Source organism: Anser anser (assembly GCF_964211835.1).
Source record: "Anser anser genome assembly, chromosome: 13".
NCBI classification, from domain to species: Eukaryota; Metazoa; Chordata; class Aves; order Anseriformes; family Anatidae; genus Anser; species Anser anser.
The window spans coordinates 14,958,203-14,982,663 of record NC_139734.1 but is presented as its reverse complement, the minus strand read 5'-3'; the positions used below and the strand labels follow the sequence as shown (position 1 = coordinate 14,982,663).

Genomic DNA, 24,461 nt, shown 5'->3' with positions numbered 1-24,461 from the left:
GCACAGAAGCACAAACATCATTACTCAGGCAAAAAAGGCTGGGCTTCCTACCTGGCCAACAGCCTGGGGCAGACAAAGCACTACACCAAACAACACAGTATAGGGTTAGTTGTGAGAGGACCGCAATACCAGTGTTCACCAGCAGCCTCCAACAAGCACACTGGGCTTCTGGTAAGGTTGCACATGTTCAGGTTAGCTGAAAGTGCTGACAGGTAGTTGAGCAAAAGGGATCGAGAGAAGTTTGAAGGAATAAGAATGCTGAAGTGAAACTGAAGCACTGATCTGAACTTGCTGATAGCACCCAAGCATGCCTTAGAAGGGGGAGCAGAGCACCAGACAGCAAAGCACTGCTGAGGACATCTGATCTAGTCCCTGGAGGTTAACTGCTCTAACATCAGCAAAGAGTGATATCATATAAAGATTTAAGACTTCTCAGCTTCGTTCAAGTAGACAGGAGGAAAAACAAACAAACACCCAGCAAATTCTCATTTTTCTTTCAAGACAAAGCATAACACAACTGCTGAGAGAACCTTGCTTACCCAAAAGCCACAGCAGTGACTTAGGAAGGACATGGACAATTTGACCCACGGTTTAAGTACATAAAACTTCAGAACACAGAAAGTTTTCAGAAAGGTGTTTTGAAGAGGTAAAAGAGACATGTGAACACAACAGCCTATGCCTTGCAGAGTAAGCAAGTTAAATATATTACCGTCTACTGAAAAATACAACAGGATTTTGAGAAAGATGACCCCTAACACTTCACCGCAACTTTGCTACTGTTCATTTGCTAATGCTGTCAGACCTGGGCAATTCATTGCACAGATCAAGCCTCAAACGAGATGACTTTGCCGAAAAGCCCTCTGATTCAAAAATCAGCTTTTGAAAATATAAAACCAAGATAATTTGAGATCTTTCTCATACCCCTAAGCTTCTTGCTCACTGCTCAGAACAAGTGAGCTGTCATGAAAGAACCTATCTAGCAAAAGCGGATATTTAAGCCAGTGCACAGATTACCTTGCATAACAAAATACTCCAATACCAACATGAAACTCCAGAAAACATCTTCACATCAATCCTTTTGCAAACAGATGCAAAACCTTTACCAGGAAAACAAAAACATTGCTATTTTTTTTTCCTTTTGGACTGAACTAATCTCATTTCCTTACTGGCCCCTTATTATTGTTCCGTTCCTTCTATCAAGACCAGAATTTATTCCACAATATGGTGAGATGAATCCGAACAGATTACCAAGGATTTAACCATATGATTTATCAGGTTTATTTTCAGCAGAATCAATTCACTGCTCATATATACCAAGCTGTCATTTGTGCTATCACGAGAGGATGGAACATGAAGTCGTACGGCAGGTTCATGCTGATCTGTGTAGCTAGATTTTAGATTTTGCAAATACACAGGACACATTGTTCCTGGGTAGCACATTAAAGCAAAAAGAATAAGGAATTTCTCCTTTGTCTACAAAGAGCCCTTTACTACTTTGCTCCATTAAAACACCACAAAACAACAACAACACAAAACACACCTTCAGAGAAATAATTAAGCAAAAAATGTGTATTTTCATCTGTTGATAGATCTGAAGGACTTGAAAGATAAGCAAATACATAATCAAAGCAAGTGGGAAAAAAGATCAGTACTATTGTGACCTGCAATATGAGATAATATTATTATAAAAGGAAAGAAAATGACTGTAGGCTTTCCTCAGATGCTTGGAAAGTTTTTAGTTAGATGAAAGAACGGTAAATCTTCAAATTACCCAGAGACAGTCACATTGATGGCAGGAGTTGATGCAGTAGTGTATGGCATTTTATTATTAAGACTATAAAAATAATCTGAATTCAAAGTTCATTTTTAGAGCTGTTTCAAAAAATATTTTGGGGACAAGTATGGCAAAAGCAGCAGCAACTGCCACCCAGCCTTCTCCTGCTGCTAGTTAAGCTGCAGAACTGTTACTCAGCTAGCAAACTAATGTGTTTCTGAACTACGACCCCAGTTGGGATAAGAATGATTAACCAATAGTTCTCTGTTGACATAAACAAAAATCCCCCAGAAAGAGTGAAGAGAGAGGACTGGCAAAACTTTCCATTAACCCCGAAACAGTCATCTTCAGAAATACCAGCTTCACTTTGAGATGCTTAAGAGCCTGGGATACCCATTCCAGTTAATTAGTGCAGTTGGATTGGATAGAAAACCTGCTGAACCCTTCCATATAGGTAAAACAAAAGGGACCTAATCCCACACACAGGCAGCTGACCTAACCTTTACAAGCATTTGATGAACTCAAAGAGCTGCTCTTGGATTTTGCTTGGGGAGAAACCTTAAGTAGAAGATCCCTCTGGGATCCTCATTGGAAATGCACACCACTCAGCCTTATACAACCAATTAACGGTTGGTCATCAACAAAACGAGACAGGCCTCACAATTCCCCCAAGCTACTCCAGGTGAATCACAGCTTTAAAAGCTATTTTAACTTCCGGCAATTCCTAACGCCATCACGTGGGAGTGCTGGAGTATAGGCAAAAGATGGCACCACAGAACTGTGTACACCCAGGGGAGAGAGGGGTGGAACAAAGGCAGCCCAGAGCTGAACAAATAGTGCGGAATTACTAAAGGGAGAAGCTGAATCTTTATTCTGAGCAAATCCCTTTACCACAAGCCAAGTCAGCTTTACAGCTTCTGTTACAGCTTCCGAGGCTGACAAGCATCTGTAGGATGCTCCAGGACGAAAACAAGTATTTCTGAACAACTATGGCTAATGTTGAGATACTTTCTTTTGGAAAGGCTTCAAACTAAGAACCCTTACATTACTTAAAACACAGGCTTAGAACAAAGACTGCATCTTGAAACACATTTGCTTTTACCTTTCTTTAATTACCTTGTCTTTAAGGTTGTTCTACACGAGTATTTCTTTACATCTGATAAAAACAAACAAAAACTAAAGACTACTACTTTCTAATCAAAGGCAAAATTAAAAGATGCAGCAATGCCTATTCTCTTCCTCCTAGTACAGAGAAGGGTGGAGATTTATGTAAATAAAAGTGTGTGTATATACACCCCCAATATAAATCACTGAAATTTTGCAGTAGAGATGCCAGCTAAGCTTCTAATATGGTAGAAATTGAAATGTAACGCTATTAATACTCCTGACCAAAACTGTTACTCTATATTCTTTCACAGATACTTCATTGAATAGCAAAAAGGATTAGAAGCCTTGCAAGTTGCCAGCATGAATAACAGCACTTTTTTTTTTTTTTAATAGGTTCCTACGGAGAGCCATATCTGCTGAAGAGCAGGTGGTATCAATAGGCAGTGTGTGAACTCCACCATCACCTCTGGTAAGATAACACCTGTAAGTGGACAGGTCAGGAAGAGAATTTATGGCTCTTCTACTCCCTAAATCTGCTACCACAGACAAAAGCAGCAACAAATATGACAAGCACAGGCATATATACATGCCAACTTCAATCTATCCAGCATGAGTAACAATAGTACCAGCACAAGCATGACGATACAAGCCCTCTGCATAGCTTCGGAAGTCCACCATTTCACCAGTGCAGCACAACTACACTGCTTGCGCTAGTGTTTAGCAAAATCTCTGCCGTCCTCGTATCCAAATAAGTGCCATTACTGTCTGAGTTCATACACATATGCATCTACACACATGGAGTCACGGGATCATACCACATTTTGTCTTGGAAGCGACCTCAAGAGGTCACCCAGTCCAGCCTGTAAGCCCTGAATTGGGTCTTCCTGTAAGAAGGTTCATTAATGTAGTTCATTAACGGGTACTGAGTACAACTGGATGAAAAAAGAGAAGCTTCCAAGTATCTCAGACAGAAACTGAGTTAATGCCTTGCATCTAACTAAATCAAAACCAGCATCTTCCAGGTCTCCCAAAGCAAATAATTTAACAGTCACATTAGATTCCTATGTAGTCCATCCGCGTGAGAACATAAAGACTGTTGTCTTAACAGTATTTCTAAAACCTCACCCATAAATGGTGTTACATTAGATGGATTTTTCAAGCATCTCCCAGGCTTTATTTGGAATGGAAGTTCTCTTAAAATTGTAGGAATAATACAGAATAGTTCACCTACATGGTGAAACATTGCAGAAATACACAGTTAAAAGATCATTTATAAAAATATAATTAGCTCAGATTTTCTAAGAGAAAGAAGACTTGAGTATCTACTGTCATATTTTTCACGTATCTGCTTCAATGACACCCTAACATATAGTGGTATCTTTGGAAGTCATCAGATTAGCCATGTGTTTAAAAGACATTTCAAACAATTGCTACAATAAAGGCCTGACCTTTAGTCAGGTACAAGTCAAAGGCAAACTTTAAGGAAAAGAGTCATCTTAAAGAAAGCTTCCAGGAAAGATTACGTTATGGCAAAACATTAAAAGCAAACCAAACAAAAAACATCCCTGTAATTAATTTGCTGGGCAGCCCCACAGCCATGTTAGCATTAAAATGCCAGATCAAGAACATGTGCCAACTTTGCTGAAGCTCGCAGATACTGCACTAGGATTTCTCTGAATTCCCAATACCTGAGTTATTGCTGACAATAAAATTAAGCTAGGCTTGATAATTACTGTTATCTGTAAAATCTCCAAGATACCACTTATTGTCTTAAGAATTCATACCTGAAATACAATGAAAAGACACTTGGAAGTCAGTAAAAAGAAAACCAGATTAAAAATTAAGTCACTTAATCTAGTCTCAGCATTTATCAGGCTCTTACAAAACACTTCGTCTGGGTCAAGCACATTGAAATCATAGGCTATCAGTCCACTCATAGATATTTATTCTCAGAGAAAAAGTTACCTCTACATTTTTTATTCTATTCAAATTCCAAATAAAAATGAAATTAAGAGGGGAATAGGCATGGTGAAACTAACAGGGTACAGGACAACTTTAGAATAATGTTTTACTCAATAGATATAGTAAAAATATCTTGACTGAATTTCTTTCCATACATTATCTACACGCAGTTTCAGATATGAAATTAACTGTACACTATGCATATTCTAACATATATGTGGATATATATAGAGAGATAAGTTTCTGTATTTTATCTGCACAGGGAATATTCTACTTCTTTACAATAAAGCCACCACAGGTAGAGAGAGTTTTTTACTTCCTAGAGTTCCTCCCCCCTCCACCCCTTCCATTTTCCTTTAAAATCCTATTACAATTAAAGTTACTCATACACACAGTGCCATATGCTTGTATATATATATATATATATTATTAAAATACCTTGAAGTCAATAAAAGCACAGGTGCAAATCCATTATCACTTACAAAGAGTCAGAAAAAAATTAACCTGCAGACATTCAATACAAGGGCGGAACCTGTAGCCATGTTTTTTCCTCCATCTTGTACATACTCTGGCTTCTCACTGACTTTTGCATGGACCTGAACTCTGATGTTACCCCACAGTCCTTTCTCAGACCCAATCATCAAGATAATAGATACTATTATATTTACCATAACTGATATAATTGCTGAAGGAAAAAGTGCTTTTGACAACAAAATAATTTCATTATATAAAGCATCAAACCTTTACACTAACTTTTCTGTACCACAGGTAATAAAAACTAGATCTGAGCTCAACTCTCCTTAGATGGGACCTGACTTGTTACACCCTTTACAAAGCATCTCCCTTATCTGACAAGGCCAAGACTCATTCCCATTTTTAGTAAAAACCTGGGAATGTTATTATAAAACAATATTCTTTAAAAAGCAAGCAAAGAAAAACCCATATGGCTTTGTTTTCATCACGTTAGCTATACGGCCAGCTGCTTAAAAATTCTTATCACTATCAAATTTTAAAATTTGCTTTCATTCTCGCCCATTCTCAGATTTTTAAGGAAGGAATCACCTTCATCCTCCAACCACCTCTGACCCATGGCAGACGCATGCTGTCAATTGCACACTGCACTGAAAGTGGAAACAAACAAACTCACTTCCTCTGTTCTTAGCTATTCTTCCACTTTGGTAACACAGCACAAGAAGCTTAAGGAATAGGATAAATAAGCCAAAAGCAAGAATTACAACACGTTTTTCCAAAGATTAGCTCTTTGACACCGGCAATTAAAAAATTACACCAATTGTTTATGTTGAGTATTCTGCATAGTGGAAAAAGACAAAAAGAAAGTCCTCATGCCACTGAGCTTTTCTGTAACTGAAAATCCTTACAGATACATTTTAACTATCCAGTATTGTAAAATATTTAAATAAAAAGTCCTCAAACCTCTGCATACTGCTTCATATCCTTCAGTCTGCTTTCATCAGTGAGCATGGCCTAGCAAGTCAGAGGAATGTAAAGGGGAGGAAAGCCACAAATTACGTGACTAGATCCTTACTGTGATTTAGAAAAGAAAAAAGCCTCAAGTGACAGCACTCCATAGCTAAGACGGATGGGTGTGCTTTGATGGAGACAGAAGTCAGTCAGAATTCAACAGATTCCTGTATCCCAAAATGTTCAAATTCCATTCTGCATTTATTGTGGAGTTCAACAAGCTGATCTTTCAAAACAAATTTAATCTCCTTTGTTGAACAGCGCAGGACAAATGACTGTTGAATGGGTAATTAACCCACCTCAGTGAACTGCCTGTACATCTGAATTACAAGTCAGAAGACTACTACAGCTTCTCGTTGCTGAAGAGTATTTGTATTCTCCTAATTTTACAAACTGCTTTGAAATACCCAATATGCAGAGAGATTACAAAAGCCACGTCTAACAGGAACACGGAAAAATAGCCATTTATGGGCTGCAGTCTGCTTTTAGCACTATGCCTTTCCTTTCAGCTAGCAGCCTGCTTATCAGTACATAAACAATTTTTTCAATTTTTGCCACACCCATTTAAAGGAACAACTACGTCAGCACTCTACCAGCAATAAATTATATTGTTTCTGCATTTGGGCTATTTTCCCAATATTTAGAGGTTTAGTACCTGCAACAAGATACAAGATGGCACCTGCTACATAAATTTCAAAGGCCTCTTACTGCTCTTAGAAGCCATTTTAGGACTCCTGTGCAAGTTGGAACCTGATAACACTGATTTTAAGTAAGGCTAAACTCATACAATAATCCAGATAGAACAAAAATAAACTCCACCTTTTTAACATGCTAGTTCCTAAACTAGAAAGCAGCAACAAGACCAAGTTTACTGCACATATCCTTGTTAAATATCTCTAGTGAAGCAGTCACTACTTACTTTTTGGCTAAACAACATTAAAACATGGCAGAAAAACATTGGCTGTAAAAAGAGAGATGGCTCGAAAACATGATATGGGGGAAAGAGCAGGCCACAACTTCATTTACTACTGATAGCTCTCTGGGAATAACCACTGCCTGCAATAACCCCAAATGGGAACCCACAGTTCAAGGATATCACACTATTCCATTAGTTTTGGAGGGGACCGTTTTGAGAAAGGACAAATAATACACCAGTCTACTGGATTCCTAGATTCCTGTCCTCTCTCCAAGGCTACGTGACCACTGGCCCAAAAGCTGTGGTCTGCTCTCACACTGGACCTGAAGCTACCAGACACACAGAATCATGGAATATCCCGAGTTGGAAGGGACCCACAAGGATCATCGGGTCCAACTCCTGACACCACACAGGTGCCCATTTACCACAACCCTTTGAGCCCTGCCCGTCAGCCAATTGCTCACCCACCGTATGATGGCTTTGTTTAGCTGCATGCTGGATGTTTTGTCCAGTAGAATCCTATGGGAAACTGTGTCAAAAGCTTTACTGAAATCCAAAAAGCTCACATCAGCTGGTTTCCCTTGACACACACAATGGAGAAGGGGAGAAAAAAAATAAAAAAGACAACCCCAAAATGAGCTACAAAGGAAGTGAAAAACCTACCCTACCAGAACCAACCTGGCCATTTCAGGAAACTCCTTTTTCCAATTACTCTGCAGCTCATTCATAGCAATGGCAAAGCATCTTGTTACATAAAAGGGAGGTGGAGGGGAGGAAGAGAAACACCCCCCCCCCCCCAAAAAAAAAAAAAAAAAAAGATTCTTCTTGCCAACTATGCTGGAATAAAGCTGAGCAGGAATGTAAAAATGTTCTTGTTGTGACCGGTTGCCAGATAACACCTTCCTAGGTGAGAGATCAATGGCAATGATCTCCCTGCCAGTCTGCCCCACCACACCCAACCTCTGCCGGGGGGCAGGTCCAGCCAGCAGAAGTCTCTGCCAACAGTGGCAATGCACTTACATCCATCATCTCGCCCTCCTCCCCTCCCAGTTTCTCTATACGCTTTTAAGTCAATTTACATCAGTGGAAATTCAACCTTTTTCGCTCGGCACTTTACATTCAGGCACTTCACAATAACATTAGTCATTCTGAGGTACGCAGTATTTTTGGTTTTGATTTTTTATTATTTACTCTGTGTTCAGCTCCTGAAGCTGAAGCCTACACTGAAATACAACTTGACATCTAGCAAGCATATAGCCTCTGACAGCCCCCCAGTAAACATTATTCCAATATTCAGGACCTAACAGTATCCAGTTGAATGAAACGCCTGCAGAAGATGAGGAGGGAGGGAATACTAACATTGAACTGAGCAGATGGTTTTTGACTTCTGGTCACGAAAACGGGGAAGCCACCCTGGGCTCTCAGATACCCATAGCTCAAGAGTTAAACCTGCAGATAACATTCCTCATTCAAGAGAGCATACAGAATTCATGCAGATCTGAGCTACAACACGCCATGAAGCTTCTCCAGATACACTGCCTCAACCAAGACCACTCAAATCCAGACTTTAGTAAGACAAACTTTGCTTCACACTTCTAACACCCAACTACGAATAAAGCTTTAAAGAACTGCAATCAAGAAAGATCTAAGCTGAAACTCCTTCCTGAGCTACGGACCTAATCACACACACAGTATATAGCATCTCTCTGCAAAACCACATGCACAACATATGATAAAGAACAAGACCAGCAAGCTACTGTTACCTTGTCAGACCCTTTATTAATAGCTTAGCTTCTCTGATGGAGGTTCTTTCGCCCTATTTATTTAGGTAGCAATCCCTCCGGGAGAATAGTTTTCAGTGACTATCACTAGATGGGCCTCCGTCTCATGAAATTTAAGTCTCCTTCAGAACTGAGCGTGCTCGGTGATCCTCACCTAATCAGCAGAACAGACTTATTCTAGAAGAACTGCCGAAAGTTTGAAGAACAAATGACAGTTCTCTAAACAGAGTTTAAAAACACCAAGAAACCTGGTGAGACAGTATCAGGAACGGATTTGATTTTCAGCAATTTTAAGTTAGAAAGAAATAGCAGGACTTGCAGCAGTAGCTCACCTCATCTGCTCTTTATTTCTGCAAAGAGAGCATACATGTAGCCACTAATTACAGCGTGCAAGAAAATTATTTGTTTCACAACCAATCTTGTACTGTTTATCCCCCACCCCATCCTCCCCCAAAACCCACCCCTGAACTCCGAATGCCTGGCAATTATCAAACTCAGTTCCTAAGGCTGGAAAAAAGAAAAACAAATGATAGCCTCTTATCACTTTTCACAGTTGGTGACCCTTTCTTAAATCTGAAGTTAATCACCAAAGAGTAAATGAGTGATGCAACCACTAACAGGTTTAAAATTCATCCTTTCACTTTTGGAGAAGATCGAAAACCGCATTTTCAGGGCACTAAAACCAATGAAAACTGAGGATAATTAGCTTGCCCATCCTTACTAAGATGTTTCACAGGTCTCACGTTCCAAACATTACTGCAGTGGCACAAGTAGCCATATAATCTCAACAGCATGCCATGAAGTAACCATGCATCTTCACGGAGAGGGTGGTCAGGCGTTCCCTGGGGAAGTGGGAATGGCACCGAGCCTGCCAAAGTTCAAGGAGCGCTTGGACAACGCTCTCAGACGCAGGGTTTGGTTTTGTGGTGGTCCTGCGCGGAGCCAGGAGTTGGACTCGATGATCTTCGTTGGTCCCTTCCAACTCAGGATGTTTTATGATATAAAGAAAGAATCCTCCCCTCAAAATAAACATCTAAATGAGATTTATTTTTTTAAACGAAGTGCAATACAGCACTGAGCTACGAATGTATTTTCTCCTTCTTGAGAAAAGGAAGAAAAAACAACCTTTCATCAGGACTTGCAAAACCATAACAGTAAGCTGTTGGAGTTCAAAAAACAGCCCATATGAATCTTTCCAATGGGAAATTCAATAGAATAACCACTACCGAATAAAATAAGAATTATATATTTTTAAGTTGAATTACCCTCTGCTCAAAACTGATAGCATCAGATGGTGCAGAAGAGCAAAGCAATTAAGGTGAGAAGAGTTGAGTTTATGTATTCTCTGCAGCTTCAGCAGATTTGCTGAATTCCAGGTCAGTGCACTTAACAAGTGTATAAAACTGTAAAATCTGCACCAAAAAAATAACAGGAAAAGACTGCTGAGGATTTTTTTCTCCTGACTGATATAAGCATCTGCTGAATTCCAGTTGGTTATACCTAATATAACTTCCATGCAGCAAACACTTTCCAAAGCTCACTCTATCCTCCTTTGATAACACTACGACAGTACGAGTATGACTGAGCCCTACTTTTCTTTGTCATCAGAATAACTTATCACAGTGCACGAGACAGAAGGACCAAGCTCAGCTAATGAAGCCCGACCAGAGTTAGCAGACTGTTACATTCAATACAGCTTGTACATCAAGTACAACCAGGAAAAGAACAACTGCAGTGCTGAATTCCACAAATACTTTTATGCGAATCTACTACAAGTAGCAAAGAGGCATGCTCTCCACAAGTCTTAAATACTATCTTCCTGCAGTCTGACTGCACTGTGGGTCAAAGCACAAATCAAGGAACTGAAATAGCACCAAGGTATTTATCAGAGTCCATTCGAGATCAATCACAAGGAATACCAGTTTTCTAGGCACTGTATAAGTTTTCCGGTGACCTGCAAGCACTAGACTTTCCACTTTCCTCTAGGTAAGTCACATTTCTAAGTGTAAAGCCTTTTCAAACTCACTGTGGAACTATCTGGGTGCCAATTCAGATCTGTGGACAGTAATATATTAACAGATCCTTGAACGGATCTTTTTTCAAAGGTTTAAGTTCCTCTAATGCACACCCTCTAAACACGTAAGTACCTGACAGTAACAAATTACTTGCTCTTAGCTTAAGTCTCACCCTTGTAACCATAATAAATAAGGTTTACTAGCAATCTGACACACCTCCAGCGCTTATCTTTAGGCACTGCGCATAAAGAGTCTGTTTCTACAAATGAACCAGTTTAAGAGAAAATGTATTTTTTCTTCCCCCTCAGTCTATGAAGTCTACCACTTCCAAATCTAAACACTACTACTCCTGTCATCTTCCTATATCCATCCAATAACTAGATTGTAACTGATCTGCCTCCGAGCATCCCGTAGGGATAGAATCTCCAGCTGCCAAGCTCAGGTTGTTCAGCGAGCAGCACCTTACAGTCAGTCTGTTCACTGGCAGCACAGAGAGCAAAGCTCACCTGTACATCCGAGTTTGCATTTAATCAAGCAATCCTTCAACTATGAATCAGAGTACACTGGCTGACAGGTCACATGTTTCTAGCTGCTCTGCTTTTAGAGGAAGGTAGGTTCCTTATTGCAAGATAACCTGGATGCCAAGGAAAGCAGATCAGGTCTAAATAACCTTGCTGGCTGCCCTGAAGACTACTGCCACGCAGCATCAGGAGATGAAGCCATTAGAAAAAAAGGAAAGTGTTTAGAAGGATAGCATAGCATAGACACAGAGATAACAAAGCCCCAAAGCAAGTTCCAGAGACGTGCATACTGACAGGAAGAAGAGAGCAAAGAATCAACATTTCCATGAGTTAATGAATGAGTATTTCAGACTTATTTTACAGAACAAGTTAGAATAGGAAACGTTTATACATAAAAAAAACTGTAACAACTAAAAGAAGAAGGTATTACTTGAGTGAAGTTCCATTGTTGAAGTCTACGAACTAGTTTGGAAATTCAGGATGCTAATAGCAAAGTTTCCTCACTGTCCACCTTAAAAAGGTTAACCGTCACTTATTTGTAAGCTTACAAGAGAGGCTGGAAGTTTTCGAGTAATTTATAAGATGCTGTCAATAACATAAGCTCTTCAGAAGATACATCAATCTGAAGTGACTGACATACTTTAAACTTTCTGATCATTTGAAACAAACAATCCTTTGAACTATGCATCCTGTCAGCTGGAAAGGAGAAATGCCAAAGCGTATGGCTACCAATAAGGGACCCAACACCCTCACTCCAGCAACACTGTCATTTTCAGTATAATCCCCGGGTTGGTAGAAATACATAGGTAGGCTCAGCTTTAATATCTCATCCGTCTTGCATGCCATGTCCAAAAGTGCTCTGTATCAGTTCAATTGGATTCCTCCAAGATACTGCCAGTCAACGAGATGCTCACTTTACTGTGAGATTTCAAAGTATTTCAGCCTAAAAAATATTTTGAGTATTTTATCTCATTAGAAAGAGGAACCAACTTACAATGGCATCACTGAATAAGAACTCCAACCTGACTTTCATAGCAAAGCATACCTTGTGTAATCAGGGCACATTAGTTGTGCTCACATAGATCCATCAGCCTTGTTTTTCCTTTTAATCTTGCATTCTGTATAAAATGCCATAACCTGGACTATCACGCTCAGCTTCAAAGCACTCATTTTGTACATTCACTAAGCACTTTGACTATATTAAACAGTCTTAGAAGTTTGATAGCTGGGTTAAGTTAACATCATACAAGTGGTCCAAATGGAGCCTTTCCAAAAAGCTGAGGGGGGGAGAAAAACATCTTTAGGAAGTTGTTTGCGCAGGCATGAATTGTTAGGTATAATACTTGGTTTTGTTAGGGACACAAGACAGGATAAGCTGAATGCCACCACTATATAAACAAATGATTCTGTAACTACTCATAAGGGCAACAGACAATACTACCTCTGGGCCTTCCACTGTTCTCATGGCACTCAAAGTCAGACACCAACTTCACCAGAATAACCCTATGTGACCTTCAGTAATTTTCTGTATTTATTTTTTTTAAAGGGAGTCTGACACTTTATTAGATGAAAGATCTTAAAACAGTCAAAAGAGTTTCTGTAAAACTCCAAAAAGAAGAGTCTGACAGTTTATCACCAGTCTGAGTTTTGTTTTGTTTTTTAAATAATGAAATAGGATGTAAATCATAGGATTACCATAAAATCGAAGGGTTCGCACCTATAACACATTCTCTGGCAAATCCAGTTTCCAGCTGTTATATTCAATAAGTTATTTCCCTCAACACAGACTACAAAATAAGGGGTTTGACATCACATGCACTTTCACACAGTGCTAGTTTTAAGACAGCTATTAGATCTTCTTCCATCACAGATGAACCTATTTATTCCTTCTTCAGTCACCATGCATTCATTTTAATGTTGAGCAGAAGCAGGGATGCTTTTATAATCCCTTAGATGATCCTGACTGAATACTTCAAATAAGTTAAAAAAAAAACAACAGTCCTTATACTTCAGACTACCACCCTCTTCCAGAGCTTCTTTGTTTTCCCCCATAAACTACTCTTCTTTAAGAGCAGCAAACAGAGTAATTTTGCACCAAAGCCTATCCCTTTTTTACTTTAAGACTGTCAGAACTTGTATAATAGTTTTCATTAAAAAAAGTCACCTTGATAAAGATTTCTTAATTCTATGCAGCTGTACATACCTAACAGTTAAAAAAAAGGTTTTGCTTTAAACCTACAGATATAGGTTAAGAAACTTGGGTTAAGCTAAAAACACTCGTGGAACTAAGTGCAGTATTACATAAAGTTTATTTGTTTAACAATGGAAAACAGGACCTTAAATAATTTCAAGGTCCTTTTGTGATGACAGAGCAGCTACGGGAAACTGGACAGCAATACATTAAGCAAATACAAAAATAAAGAATTGACAAACTTGGATTTTGAAATACAAGTCTCCCAAATATGAAAATACTAACAAAGGCAGAGTATATAAATAAAGAAGCTCAGGCTAAAGCTCGTAAATTTTTATCACAAAGTTTCTTTAGCTTCCCATTGTTGAGGATGTACCAACCCAACAGTAACCTTGACATATCAATAGAACAGGGAGGCTGAGTGTAGTTTATGCCCTATTATGTAAACAAAAAGTCAGCAGATGACCAAAATTTAACTGATTTTAAAAGGCCTGCAAGCTATTTGAAATCAAAAAAATTAAAGCAAACCTTGGTATTGTAACCGACATAAATTAATACATAAATACTCTTTATATCTCAATTCTACACTTTCTAAAAACATGGAAGATACTTGACCAAAAGAAGTTTTAAATATCTGTTCTGAAACCTCCTAAATTATTAACTGTACATCTCACATATATAGAGATGTATCATAAAGGCTTCTGTGTTACTGGAACAACAACAAAAAATTAAAAAAAAAAAAACTTGGCTGTTATACAGGCATGACTATCCTAACAAGTTGAGAGAAAGCTGAAAACGCTGACTGGGCTGCCAGTCTTTGACAAGCAAAAGCCAACGCTGAAATGAGCTTAGCTTCTCTTTGCTTGATAAAGATCTCTGACCAAACTTGTATTAGATCGTCCAGCAGAGTAAGAATGAAGACTCCGAGGTTCTCCCACCTTCCTGCGAAAAATCAGCTATATACTAGCTCGTTTTTTTTTCTAAAGCCAAGTGCCACAAACACATAAATGACACAAAGCCTCATTCCCAGCCACAGAGAGGTGGAAGTTTCTCACAGGTGATGGCTCCCAACAGCAAGGTGGCCGCTACGCTGCGTGAACACCGGCCCTCCCCTTTCCACCGAGCGCAAGGTCCCCTGAGACTCTGCGCTACAGGCCCAGCGCCAAGTGCACGTCGCTGGGGAAGTCCTGCGGGAGGTACGCCTGCCAGCGAGGCCGATATGTCATTTACAGCGCACCCGCGCGCCCCGCGGCTAACTTCATTGCGCCTTTAATCAGTTTTAGAAGCTCTTACGTGCTCCTGGATGCCTGAACAAAGGGGGGAGGGAGAGAAACCCTTCGCCCGCCAGGGGCCGGCTGCCGGGACGCGGCCGCCGCAGCGCTCCCTCCCCCAAGCGGCCCGCCGAGGCGCGGCCCCCCCCCCCGCCACCACCCCGGCCTCCCGTTACCTCGCGGCACCCCTTCCCGCGGGGCCAGGGCTCCGGCCCGCCGCCTTCCCCCGCTCCTCGCTAGGCCGAGCGCGGCCTTTCCGCGGCCAGGCCGCTTCGCCCACCCCGCTTCGCCCGCCCGCGGTCCCCCGCACCCGGCGCCCCAGCGGCGGCCTCCGCCCGGCGGGGCCGCGAGCGCCGCTTCCGGAGCCGGGGCCGAGCCCGGGGCTCGGCGCCTCCATTTTGGGGCCGGCGCTGCGCGGAGCTCACCTGCATGCCGGGCACTTGCACCGCCACGGGCGAGTGGGCCATGGCGGGCTGCGGCGGCCGGGCGCCGCCGGCTGCTCCCCTCTCTCGGCCTCCCTGCTCCTGGGCGGCGGCGGCGGCGGGGCCTGGAAGGACAAAGCGGCGGGGAGCGGCTTCAGCGCGGGCCGTGCTCCCTCCTTCCCTCCCCGCGCGGCCCGCCCTGCCCGGCGCCCCCGCCCGCCCGCCGCCGACTCACCTCGCGGCCGCGGGGCTGGGGCCGAGCTGCGAGGCGGGCGGGACGGCGACCCTAGCGCCGCTCTCCTCCCATGCCTGCCGGGCTCCTAGCAGCGGCCCTGCCCATGCCCCGCTTCCCGGTGCCGGCGCGGGGGCGGCTGCTCGGAGCCCCCCGGAGAGGCGCGCGGGGTGGCGGCTCTCGGCGCGGCCGGGGCTGGGCTCAGAGCGCCATGTCGGGCTCCGGCAGGAGGTGGCGGCTGCTGTGCGGCGGCGGCTTCTTCCGTCTCGGCTCCGGCCTCGCGGGGCGGAGCCGCCGCCGCCGCCGCCGCACGGGCCCCGGCGTCAGCTGCCCCCGCCTCTGCCGCCGCCCCGGGCCGGGCGGGCAGGGAGTGGCGGCCGGGCTGCGGCGGGGCCCCTCAGCCCCGCTGTCACGCCGACGAGGCCGCCCGCGACGTCGCGCTGTGCCCTGGGCCCCTCGGGCTCTGTCGCACTGCCCTGGGCCCCCGGACACGCTGTCACACCGGCCTGGACCCCTCAGGCGCTGTCACGGTGCCCCGTCCCCCTCAGGCACGCTGTCACAGTGCCCTGTCCCCCTCAAGCACACTGTCACAGGGCCGTGTCCCCCTCAAGCACGCTGTCAGAGGGCCATGTCCCCTGCAGGCACGATGTCGCTGGGCCCTGTCCTACCAAACAGCGTCTGTACCTCTGGGCAAACAGTCGCTGCGCCCCGTACCCACAAACACACTGTCACAGCACCTGTACCTCGGGCTCCCGTGCCCCAGAGACACACTGGTGTAAGTAATCCAGTGGACGTTTTATGGGGTTTTGGCTTTTGTGACACACAGAGGTGGCATCTTCTTGTCTCGGGGGCACTCGTGGCAGCCAGCCTCTCTAAAGGTAGTGTGGGCAAGTCCAATATGCTGTGGAGGTGCAGCATACAGTTTGGGGTGGGTTTTGTGTCAGCAGAAGGATTTCCCACCAAGGCCAGCCCTCTGCCAGCCTGGCCCAAGCTGCTATCGGACCATCCCAATGACCACTTCTGCCTCTCACTACCATCTTCCACATCTACCCCAGATTCTGCAAGGGCCTGGAGAGGAAAATTACAGTGTTTTAAGGCGACATTTTTCTCATTCATGTGTGAGTCACCTATTTGTGTTGCATGATTCACATTCCTATACATTAAAGTTTTGCCAGTTACTCAAGTGAAGCTAAAAATGACATCCTTTATGCCGCTGGTCTTCCCCTTACCCCTCTGAGCAAGAATATAGAAATCACATGGGGCAGTCACACTCATGCTCAACTACAAATATCCTCATGTGTTCTTCAGGACTTTCCTCAAATTCACAGATCTGTGGGTCTGAAAACTAAGAAAGTGTAAAGTAAACCGGAGACTTAGGATTGTTGCCCATGCTGGACCTACCCGGTTCAAAGGGTGGTTCTCTTCAGAAAGGATGTGACTGGAGGCAGTCTCTCTCCGTTACGACATGGAGAAATGTTGCGCTATGGCAAGGAACACAAAACACCTCTGTTTAAGGTGAGGTTTTGCTAAAGCAGGCTAAAGCCAAGAATTTCAACGTTAGGCAGTCTTTCCATCCTTAACTCACTGTGGTTTGAATCAGAAAACAACTCACAGTGATGTTAGTTAAGGACAGACTTGTGGCTCATGCTGGAATTACTTTATTTTCTGACTTGCCATTTTGTTAAGTCTTTACTGTTATTAAAATATTTAGATTATTCTGCACCTTTTAAAAATATATAGCAGTAAAAGGTTTCTAAGTGACAGTTATACATCTAAGTTACTTAAGAGCCTGTAAAGAGGTCAGTTTAATGGGTGGAATAACTAAGGTATGTATTTTCTGAAAGTTTGTGTTGTAAACTTAAATTCAAAAATATTTTTATTTAATAAAATTGAGGAAGAAAGAGGGCTTTCTATTAATGAAAAGCTTTCTAAATTGTATACAGTGGCTCAGTGAATAAATGAATGAATATCCTCTCATAGAACCTCTGAATCCTGCCTGGTTCATTCTACTCAGACATACTGAAATCACTTCTCATCTTACATTTTAATGACCGGTAGAACATAATTCCTGAAAAAATCTTGACAAAGGACATTGGAGGGTTTTTTTTCGGCTGCTAGTGCATTACCATTTTGGTTCCCTCTGTTCCTCCTCTGACTCTGAGGCTCTGTTTTCTTTTTCAATCCATTAGTTACCTTGATTTTTCTCCCTAGAATCCTGCTGACTAGTTATCTCAGCCTTGCCTGGATTTTATATTCTCTCTCTTGATGGTACCTGTTTACTTTATATCAGAGAGAGTACTGGTTCCAATCCATGCTTCCTGTTTTGGGACCATACACTGAGACTTTTGGCCTTTTATGCATTTCTGGCTTGCACACAACTGAGTATAAAATGACCAGGACTAAAAAATGTATTTAATAGAGTAAGAAGAGGATAATCGATATGCATGGTACAATGTTTTCTCCCCAGTAATTGTATCTGTAGTTAAAACCCACCCGTGGCAGACTGGCTGGGAGAACTGCAGTGACAAGAACATAAGCAAAACGTTCTGCAAAAAGGCCGCACTTGTTTATGCCACACTTGCTCAGAAAGCCCTGGGATGATATGGTGAGCAAAGCCAGGAAAGAAAATCTGTCAGGGAATCTTAAGTAATCAGTCAGTCACGTAACGACTGAATCATCAAGCCAGGCTGTGAAGTAAGGTAGGCTGGCACCATAACATCTTAGAAAAGGGTTGTAATATTGTATGCCACTCTGTAATTAGCAAGATCTAATTTGTCCATTAAGAAAGTCAGATGGTCAGTTGCTGATACTGCTGTATGAAAGGCCTTCCCTGCCCTCTCCCAGCCCGCTCTGTAAATACCTGTTGCTGCTGTTTTCCAAGACTTAAAATATGTCTATAATTCACATAGGACATCTCTCAGGGCCTCACAGTAGCAATGTGACCCAATTCAGACCTTCTACTGTTTTGTGCATTTAGGTACTATTTTGATGTTACTGGTGTGAAAATACAGTTATTTTTACACCAGAAGACTGCAGGGAGATAGTAAAAACACTAGGCTCTTTGTGAGTGCCTGTACCATGTTAGCTAGTTTAAACTCACCACAAACAGTTGGGATTTCTCTCAAACTTCCAAACATAAAGTGTCATTACACTGGTAAGTAGGAAAATATTGTATTTTAGAGCTGCGGACTCCAGGGACTCCTCCAAGTGATCTTCTGGGATGAGGGAGGGAGTGGATGTCTGATCTCATTCCAGTAGAGCTGATGCAAACTCACTATTAGCAAAGACCCCATCAGACTCACATGTCTGTCTAGGAAATGGAATGCCCGGTTTCTACGTATAAGCGGTGGGTCTGGGTATTTAAAACTCCTCAGTGCCTTTGCAAAGTTCAGCTGGCCAGTGCAGTACTGTTCTGGGCTCATGATGATCATCCCATGTGATGAACTTACAGGTCACTCCACAATTTTCTTCCTTACACCATTCTCATAAAACAAGCAGTATATCTAAAGGGTCATCAAGTAAAAGTGGAAGACCGCATCCCAAACTTGTAAAGTCCAATGCCTTTCACGTTTTTCCATTTGAAACACCTGCCAAAGATATTTTGGAGCTTAAAAGTTGACTGAGATGGTAAAAATGGGCTGCATATTTATTATTAATGAGAACACTAGAGATGTTAAAGGAAGAATGAAAATGTTTTTGTAAGGGTATAATTTCTCCATTCTTCGATGTATATCATTCTCTGACTCATGGGCACTAGGAGTCACTTTGTCTTAGAGGCAAGTTATTCAGCAGCTGCAGAATTTCCAGCGCTGCTGCTGGAAATTGCGGGTACTTACTAGTGTAGAAGACAGATGTAGCTCTCATCAATCCCATATTAGAACTTTGATATTTCTACAACTAGTTAATCATTTAAAATGACAAAACCTTGCCACTGGTCTAGAAACAGTACCATAGTACATCCACTTCTGCCCAGGACTTTCCTTTCCTTTCCATGCCCTGTATCCAACCTCCCTGCCTCCCCTCATTCTCCAGCTCCTGCAGCCTCTGCCCTTCTTTGTTTCCTCTCTGACCTGCCATGGTAGCTTCTAGCCTCCTGCTGTCTGCATGCACATAGGTGAGTGCCAGGACATAAAGTACAGGTTCCCCTTGTTCCCAGCATGGTGTTAGCAGCTCAATGCCACCAGGAGACCTGGCTGTCAAAAGCCTTCTCCAGCTCTGGGTTCCCCTGATCAGCAGGTGCACAGAGCTCCTTCAGCACAAATGAATTATTTAGAGAATTCAGCTGCCAAAGTCTGCCAGTGTCAACTAAGTGTTCAGAAATGGAATTTTTCACGTAATATGGCCAAATTGTGTGCTTTATCCTGGAGACAACAATGGCACATCCTCAACACAAAGATGATTGCTATACCGCATTCCACATCCTCCCTTAAAAGCAATGGGGCACATTTATTCTTTTTCTTAACAGGGCAAAGTGATACATCTTCCTGCAATCTTCTTAGAAATGGCTGAACTATTTTTTAATTGTCACTTCCTGCAGTTTTAAGGAAAATAATCAGGCTGAGGTAAATGATCAGGATGGAAAAGGTGGGTGAGGGATGCGTGTTCACCATCTCCTTCAATGCAAAGACTAACGATCATTAAATCAAACAAGCAGGTGCCAAGTTTAAAACAAACAAAAGTAGATACTTCTTTGCAGAGGTAATAGTTAAACTGGGGAACTCCTTGCTACAGGCCAAAAGTGACTGGACAATTTAATGGAAGAAAAAAGCATTGGGAAATACTATTTATAAAACTAGCACCTCTGGTTGAGGAAGTATGTGAGCTGCAAATCCCTGCAGGCATGTGCAAGCATTACCCATCCTTACGCTGTTCTCACGCGCTTCCCTAAATCACTGCCACTGGCTCCAGTCAGAGATGAGCTACCCTGGTAGACAGACTCCCATTCTGGCATAATCTGCCTGTTCCTGTGTTGAACTTTCAACCTGGAGGGTTAGCATTGGGCCAAAGAATACACAGCTGAAATGAAAGGAACGATCTTGCAATCAAGGCAAAGCTGCTTGCTAACAGAACAAATAGACCTGGTACCCATGGTACTAAATGAGTCTGTAGCACAGTTTTGCTGTTTCTTTCCTGGGAGTTTTTCCCTGACATTATAAAAAGATCAGTAAGTTCTCTTTACACAGGTACTAAGCTAACAGTGAATGTGTATTGTACCTATGTGGTGACTGGTGAGTCACTACGTGATTAAGGATTATGATAAATTGAATGGCCTGTTTGCAGGTTCAAGGACAAGCTTTACACCTTTGTGTAAGATAAAAAGATCCTTGTCCTGGTGAACTTCATATTTCAATATAGTATTTGGCTTAAACAAGTCAGTCTTCTGTAGGATAGTCCTGTGCTTCCAAGGTTGCAACAGAATTGAGATAGTGTTAATATTGTGTTTCTGACCTCTTCATTACAAATACACTCTACTTATACTTCCATTTGTAAAATTAACAATATGCTCATACATATATATGTAATTATAACCAGTTCAGTAGTTTAACATCACAGAACATTGATCTTCTCAAAAAGAATGTTCTCTCATATTATCCTCCCTACTTGAAAATATATTTTATTCTTTTAAACAACTTCCCTGCTCTAACTTCACCTTAGCATGAAAACAAAATTTCAGCAAAGCTTGCACTCTTGGAATACCAAAAATAGCTTGGCCACAACAGTGGAAGGGGTGAAGGAAGTGAGAGGCCCTGCCAGTGGGCAAACAAAATGCCAGCCCAATCAGCACAGTGTCTTTGCATAGCTGGTCCAGCCATATATATATATATATATATATATATATATATATTTAGTAAAATACATACAATATTTATAGAATTAAAAACATTTCTATATAAGGAAATGGCAACAGGAAGCTGGGTCTGGTAGAATTCCTATACTAAAAAAGCAGCTGCTCCACAAGGGCTGATAGCCCCGGGCAGGGAGCTCAGGGGAGAGCTGGAGAAAGAAGAGAAAGACAGGATGGTTCAAAGGAGAAAGACAAAAGAGAAATAAAGAAATTTTTTAGGAAAGAAAAGGAAATGGAAGGGAAGGGAAAGGAATTGGTACCTCTACTCAGTAATTCTCACCTGGAATTGTCCTTAAAAAAATGGATCTGCTCACCTTTTCTACCACATCTTTGGTCTTTTTCGGTGTTTGGTTTCTCTTGCTCTCCAGAAGAGGATGGTCTCATCAGCTCAGGCCCCAGGCATACTGGTCCAGGCCTACAGGAAGGCTGCAATGATTTCATGACGGCAACTGGGATGAAAAAAATAGAAAGCTTAAGTTCTAGGAGCACTAGCTAGAAGTGGGAGACTGCTTTTCCCTAGCCTTGCCAGACTGTTAGCATCAACACAAGGACATGCAAGCACATGTACATGCACACACACGTGTTTGCAAGCAGACATGAACACAGAAGCACAGCCATTTTCAAACAGTCTCCCTGTCTCTCCTGAGAGGCTTAAAGATCTGCCAGGGCCATCAGTTAGCTTCGTACCACTCTGCCACATGCCTTGCGAGCCCCTTTCCCTCCGTGCTGGCTGCAGCAACAGTGCCTGCCTGTTGGGCCCTGACAGTGCTTGGCTCCTGGGAAGAAGTATTCACACACGATGGCAGCTCAAAAGAAAAGTTGAAAAGGAATCAAAGCCATCTCTGTTGAAATAAACATCTGCTCTGCGTTCAGTATCGTGGCAACAGGGCTCACAAAATGCACAGGCAGCCCTCCAAGGGCTCCTGGCACATCACAGCTATCAGTACCTGCTGAAAACAGGCTGGCGGAGTGGTCACAGCCCGGTGGGGAGCGCAGATGGGGATGCTCGGAAGAAAAAAACTTGGGTCAAAGCTAGAAATAACTTCACAGTTCCCTTGGAGGAATACAGCTTAGAAACTCACCACCCCTGCAGCGACGCTGGCAGATAGGAAGAGACTGCGGCAACATGTTTTCTTCGACAGGGCTGGGGCATGTGCTCATTACCCTGATCTGTGACCCGTTTCTTCTCCACTGCCCCAAAGTAGCAAGAGGAAAAAAGCAGCGGGATGCGGCTGTGGAAGAGCGCTTATTCCTAGAGCTCACACAACAAGCATGTGGTGGCTCTCAGTTAACAGCACCATGCAGTTCCCCAGGGAGCAGTCAGGGTGGGAGAGACCCATCGCTTTTGTCTCTGCCTACAGCTTCTGCAAGGCTGAAGCAGGACATTAAATGCAAAACCCTATTTTCCTTGTTGCTGTCTTTGAATTCCTGTATCCCTGCAGAGGCAGGGCTGTGACACAACAGCAAGCCGAGCCCAAGTGGCATGGTGAGCTTGAACAGTTGGGACTCTATTACTGTAACAGGCAGTGGACCCGAGTGCTTTACTGGTCTTCTATACCTTTGTTATTAATGATGATGGCCTAGTAGGGGTAAGACCATAGCTTGGCTCATGCAGTCCCACTTGAGCCTCCAGATGGAACTTAGTAATGTTGGCAACAAGTGTTTTTAATAAGTGAATTGGATGTGTTTGAGCCAGGAATCAACCTGAAGAGACAACCTGATAATACCCCTGTTAGTGAGCTCCTTCCCAGAGCAGAAATGCACATTAAGCAAAGGAACCCGATACCTTCCTGGGAGAGGGAACAGAGAGATTTTTGTCTCTGGTCTGATTTACCCAAATTCCTCACAGAGCATTGAAGTGATAAACGTGGCCTCTGCTGAGAGCTTCAAAAGGAAATTGCTGTTTGCATAAAAGACATGCTAAGTTGAGTTGGTTGTTAAAAGGGGACTTGAGCAAGAGGAGAGAGTGGAACAAATCTCTTGGAAAAATGTCCAAAAGCCACTGGATTGTGGGAAACAAAGCTCAACATCTGTGTGCCAGTTGGGCTGTCACTTGATGAGAACAGCAAGTGCCCGGCTTTGGGTGTGCTGTTAGACACCACAGATGGTGGCTCCTGTGTAGGAAAAATCAAGAGATGCTCAAGACTTCAGCAAGGCCAGAAGGGGGGTGGGGGGGGAAGAGGGCACTAAGAAGCTGAGAGGGTGAGGACAGTTCAGGGTTTTGCTAGTTTTACAGCAAAAGAGAGTGAAAAGATAACAGAAATAAAAAGGAAACACAGGGCTACCAGAAATTCCTGCTAGCTTTTCATCTCAATTTGAATATGTAAGTAGGGTGATCTGGAAACTTTCCTGCCTTCACAATTCTTGTTTCCAGGAAATGAAGCCTCAAGCAATGCTGCAAACCAGCCCAGCTGCCCGCACAGCAGCGACTAGTAAAGGGTGCAAACGGGCTGACAATGGTACTAACAGCTCTCAGTCTCAGTTCTGCAGTCAGACTTTTACACGTAGTCTTGTAGGTGAAATATAACCCCATGCAAGGGTCTCTCTGTGTGAATGGATGAGGCCAAGGCACCAACATTGTCATATGGTCTTAGTGGGTTCAAAAGTAGACTGACTGCAGCGAGGAAGGGAAAATTCCAGTACAGCCCTGTTCGTAGGGAGTCATTTTTCTGCCAACTAGGAGCAACCAAGAGCAGATGACTCATAAGTACACTTCTTTCCCGACCGCTTTGGAAGCTCTCCTCTATCTGGTCCAACTGCTACGTACATTTATCCCTTGTGCTGACGAGGAAGTCAGACGTAAATACGTGGATCAAGGCCAACAAGGCTACTGGTAAGACTGTAAATGGCATGAGAATGGCAGCGTGACTTATGTGGTAGAAGACTGCATCCATAAAGGGCGCGGTGGTTGATGTATCCGCTGTGTGTGCTCGTGTTTGACC

At 43.0% G+C, this 24,461-nt stretch overlaps 1 protein-coding gene across 2 annotated transcripts in view; it reads right to left on the bottom strand.

The window, feature by feature from the left end:
- Positions 1-16,004, bottom strand: part of STK26 (serine/threonine kinase 26) — a gene marked incomplete at its 3' end in the record, with an annotated part of 32,045 nt that extends 16,041 nt beyond the window's left edge. Inside the window, exons 1-2 of one of the 2 annotated variants that reach the window (XM_083796922.1) lie at positions 15,678-16,004; positions 15,446-15,567 (exon numbers count right to left, since the gene is read on the bottom strand). In XM_083796922.1, coding sequence (XP_083653048.1) covers positions 15,446-15,487 — 42 coding nt within the window. In that variant the 5' untranslated portion in view covers positions 15,488-15,567; positions 15,678-16,004. The remainder of the gene's footprint in view (positions 1-15,445; positions 15,568-15,677) is intronic. The other variant, XM_083796923.1, reaches the window with a different exon arrangement.
- Positions 16,005-24,461: the final 8,457 nt, after the last annotated feature.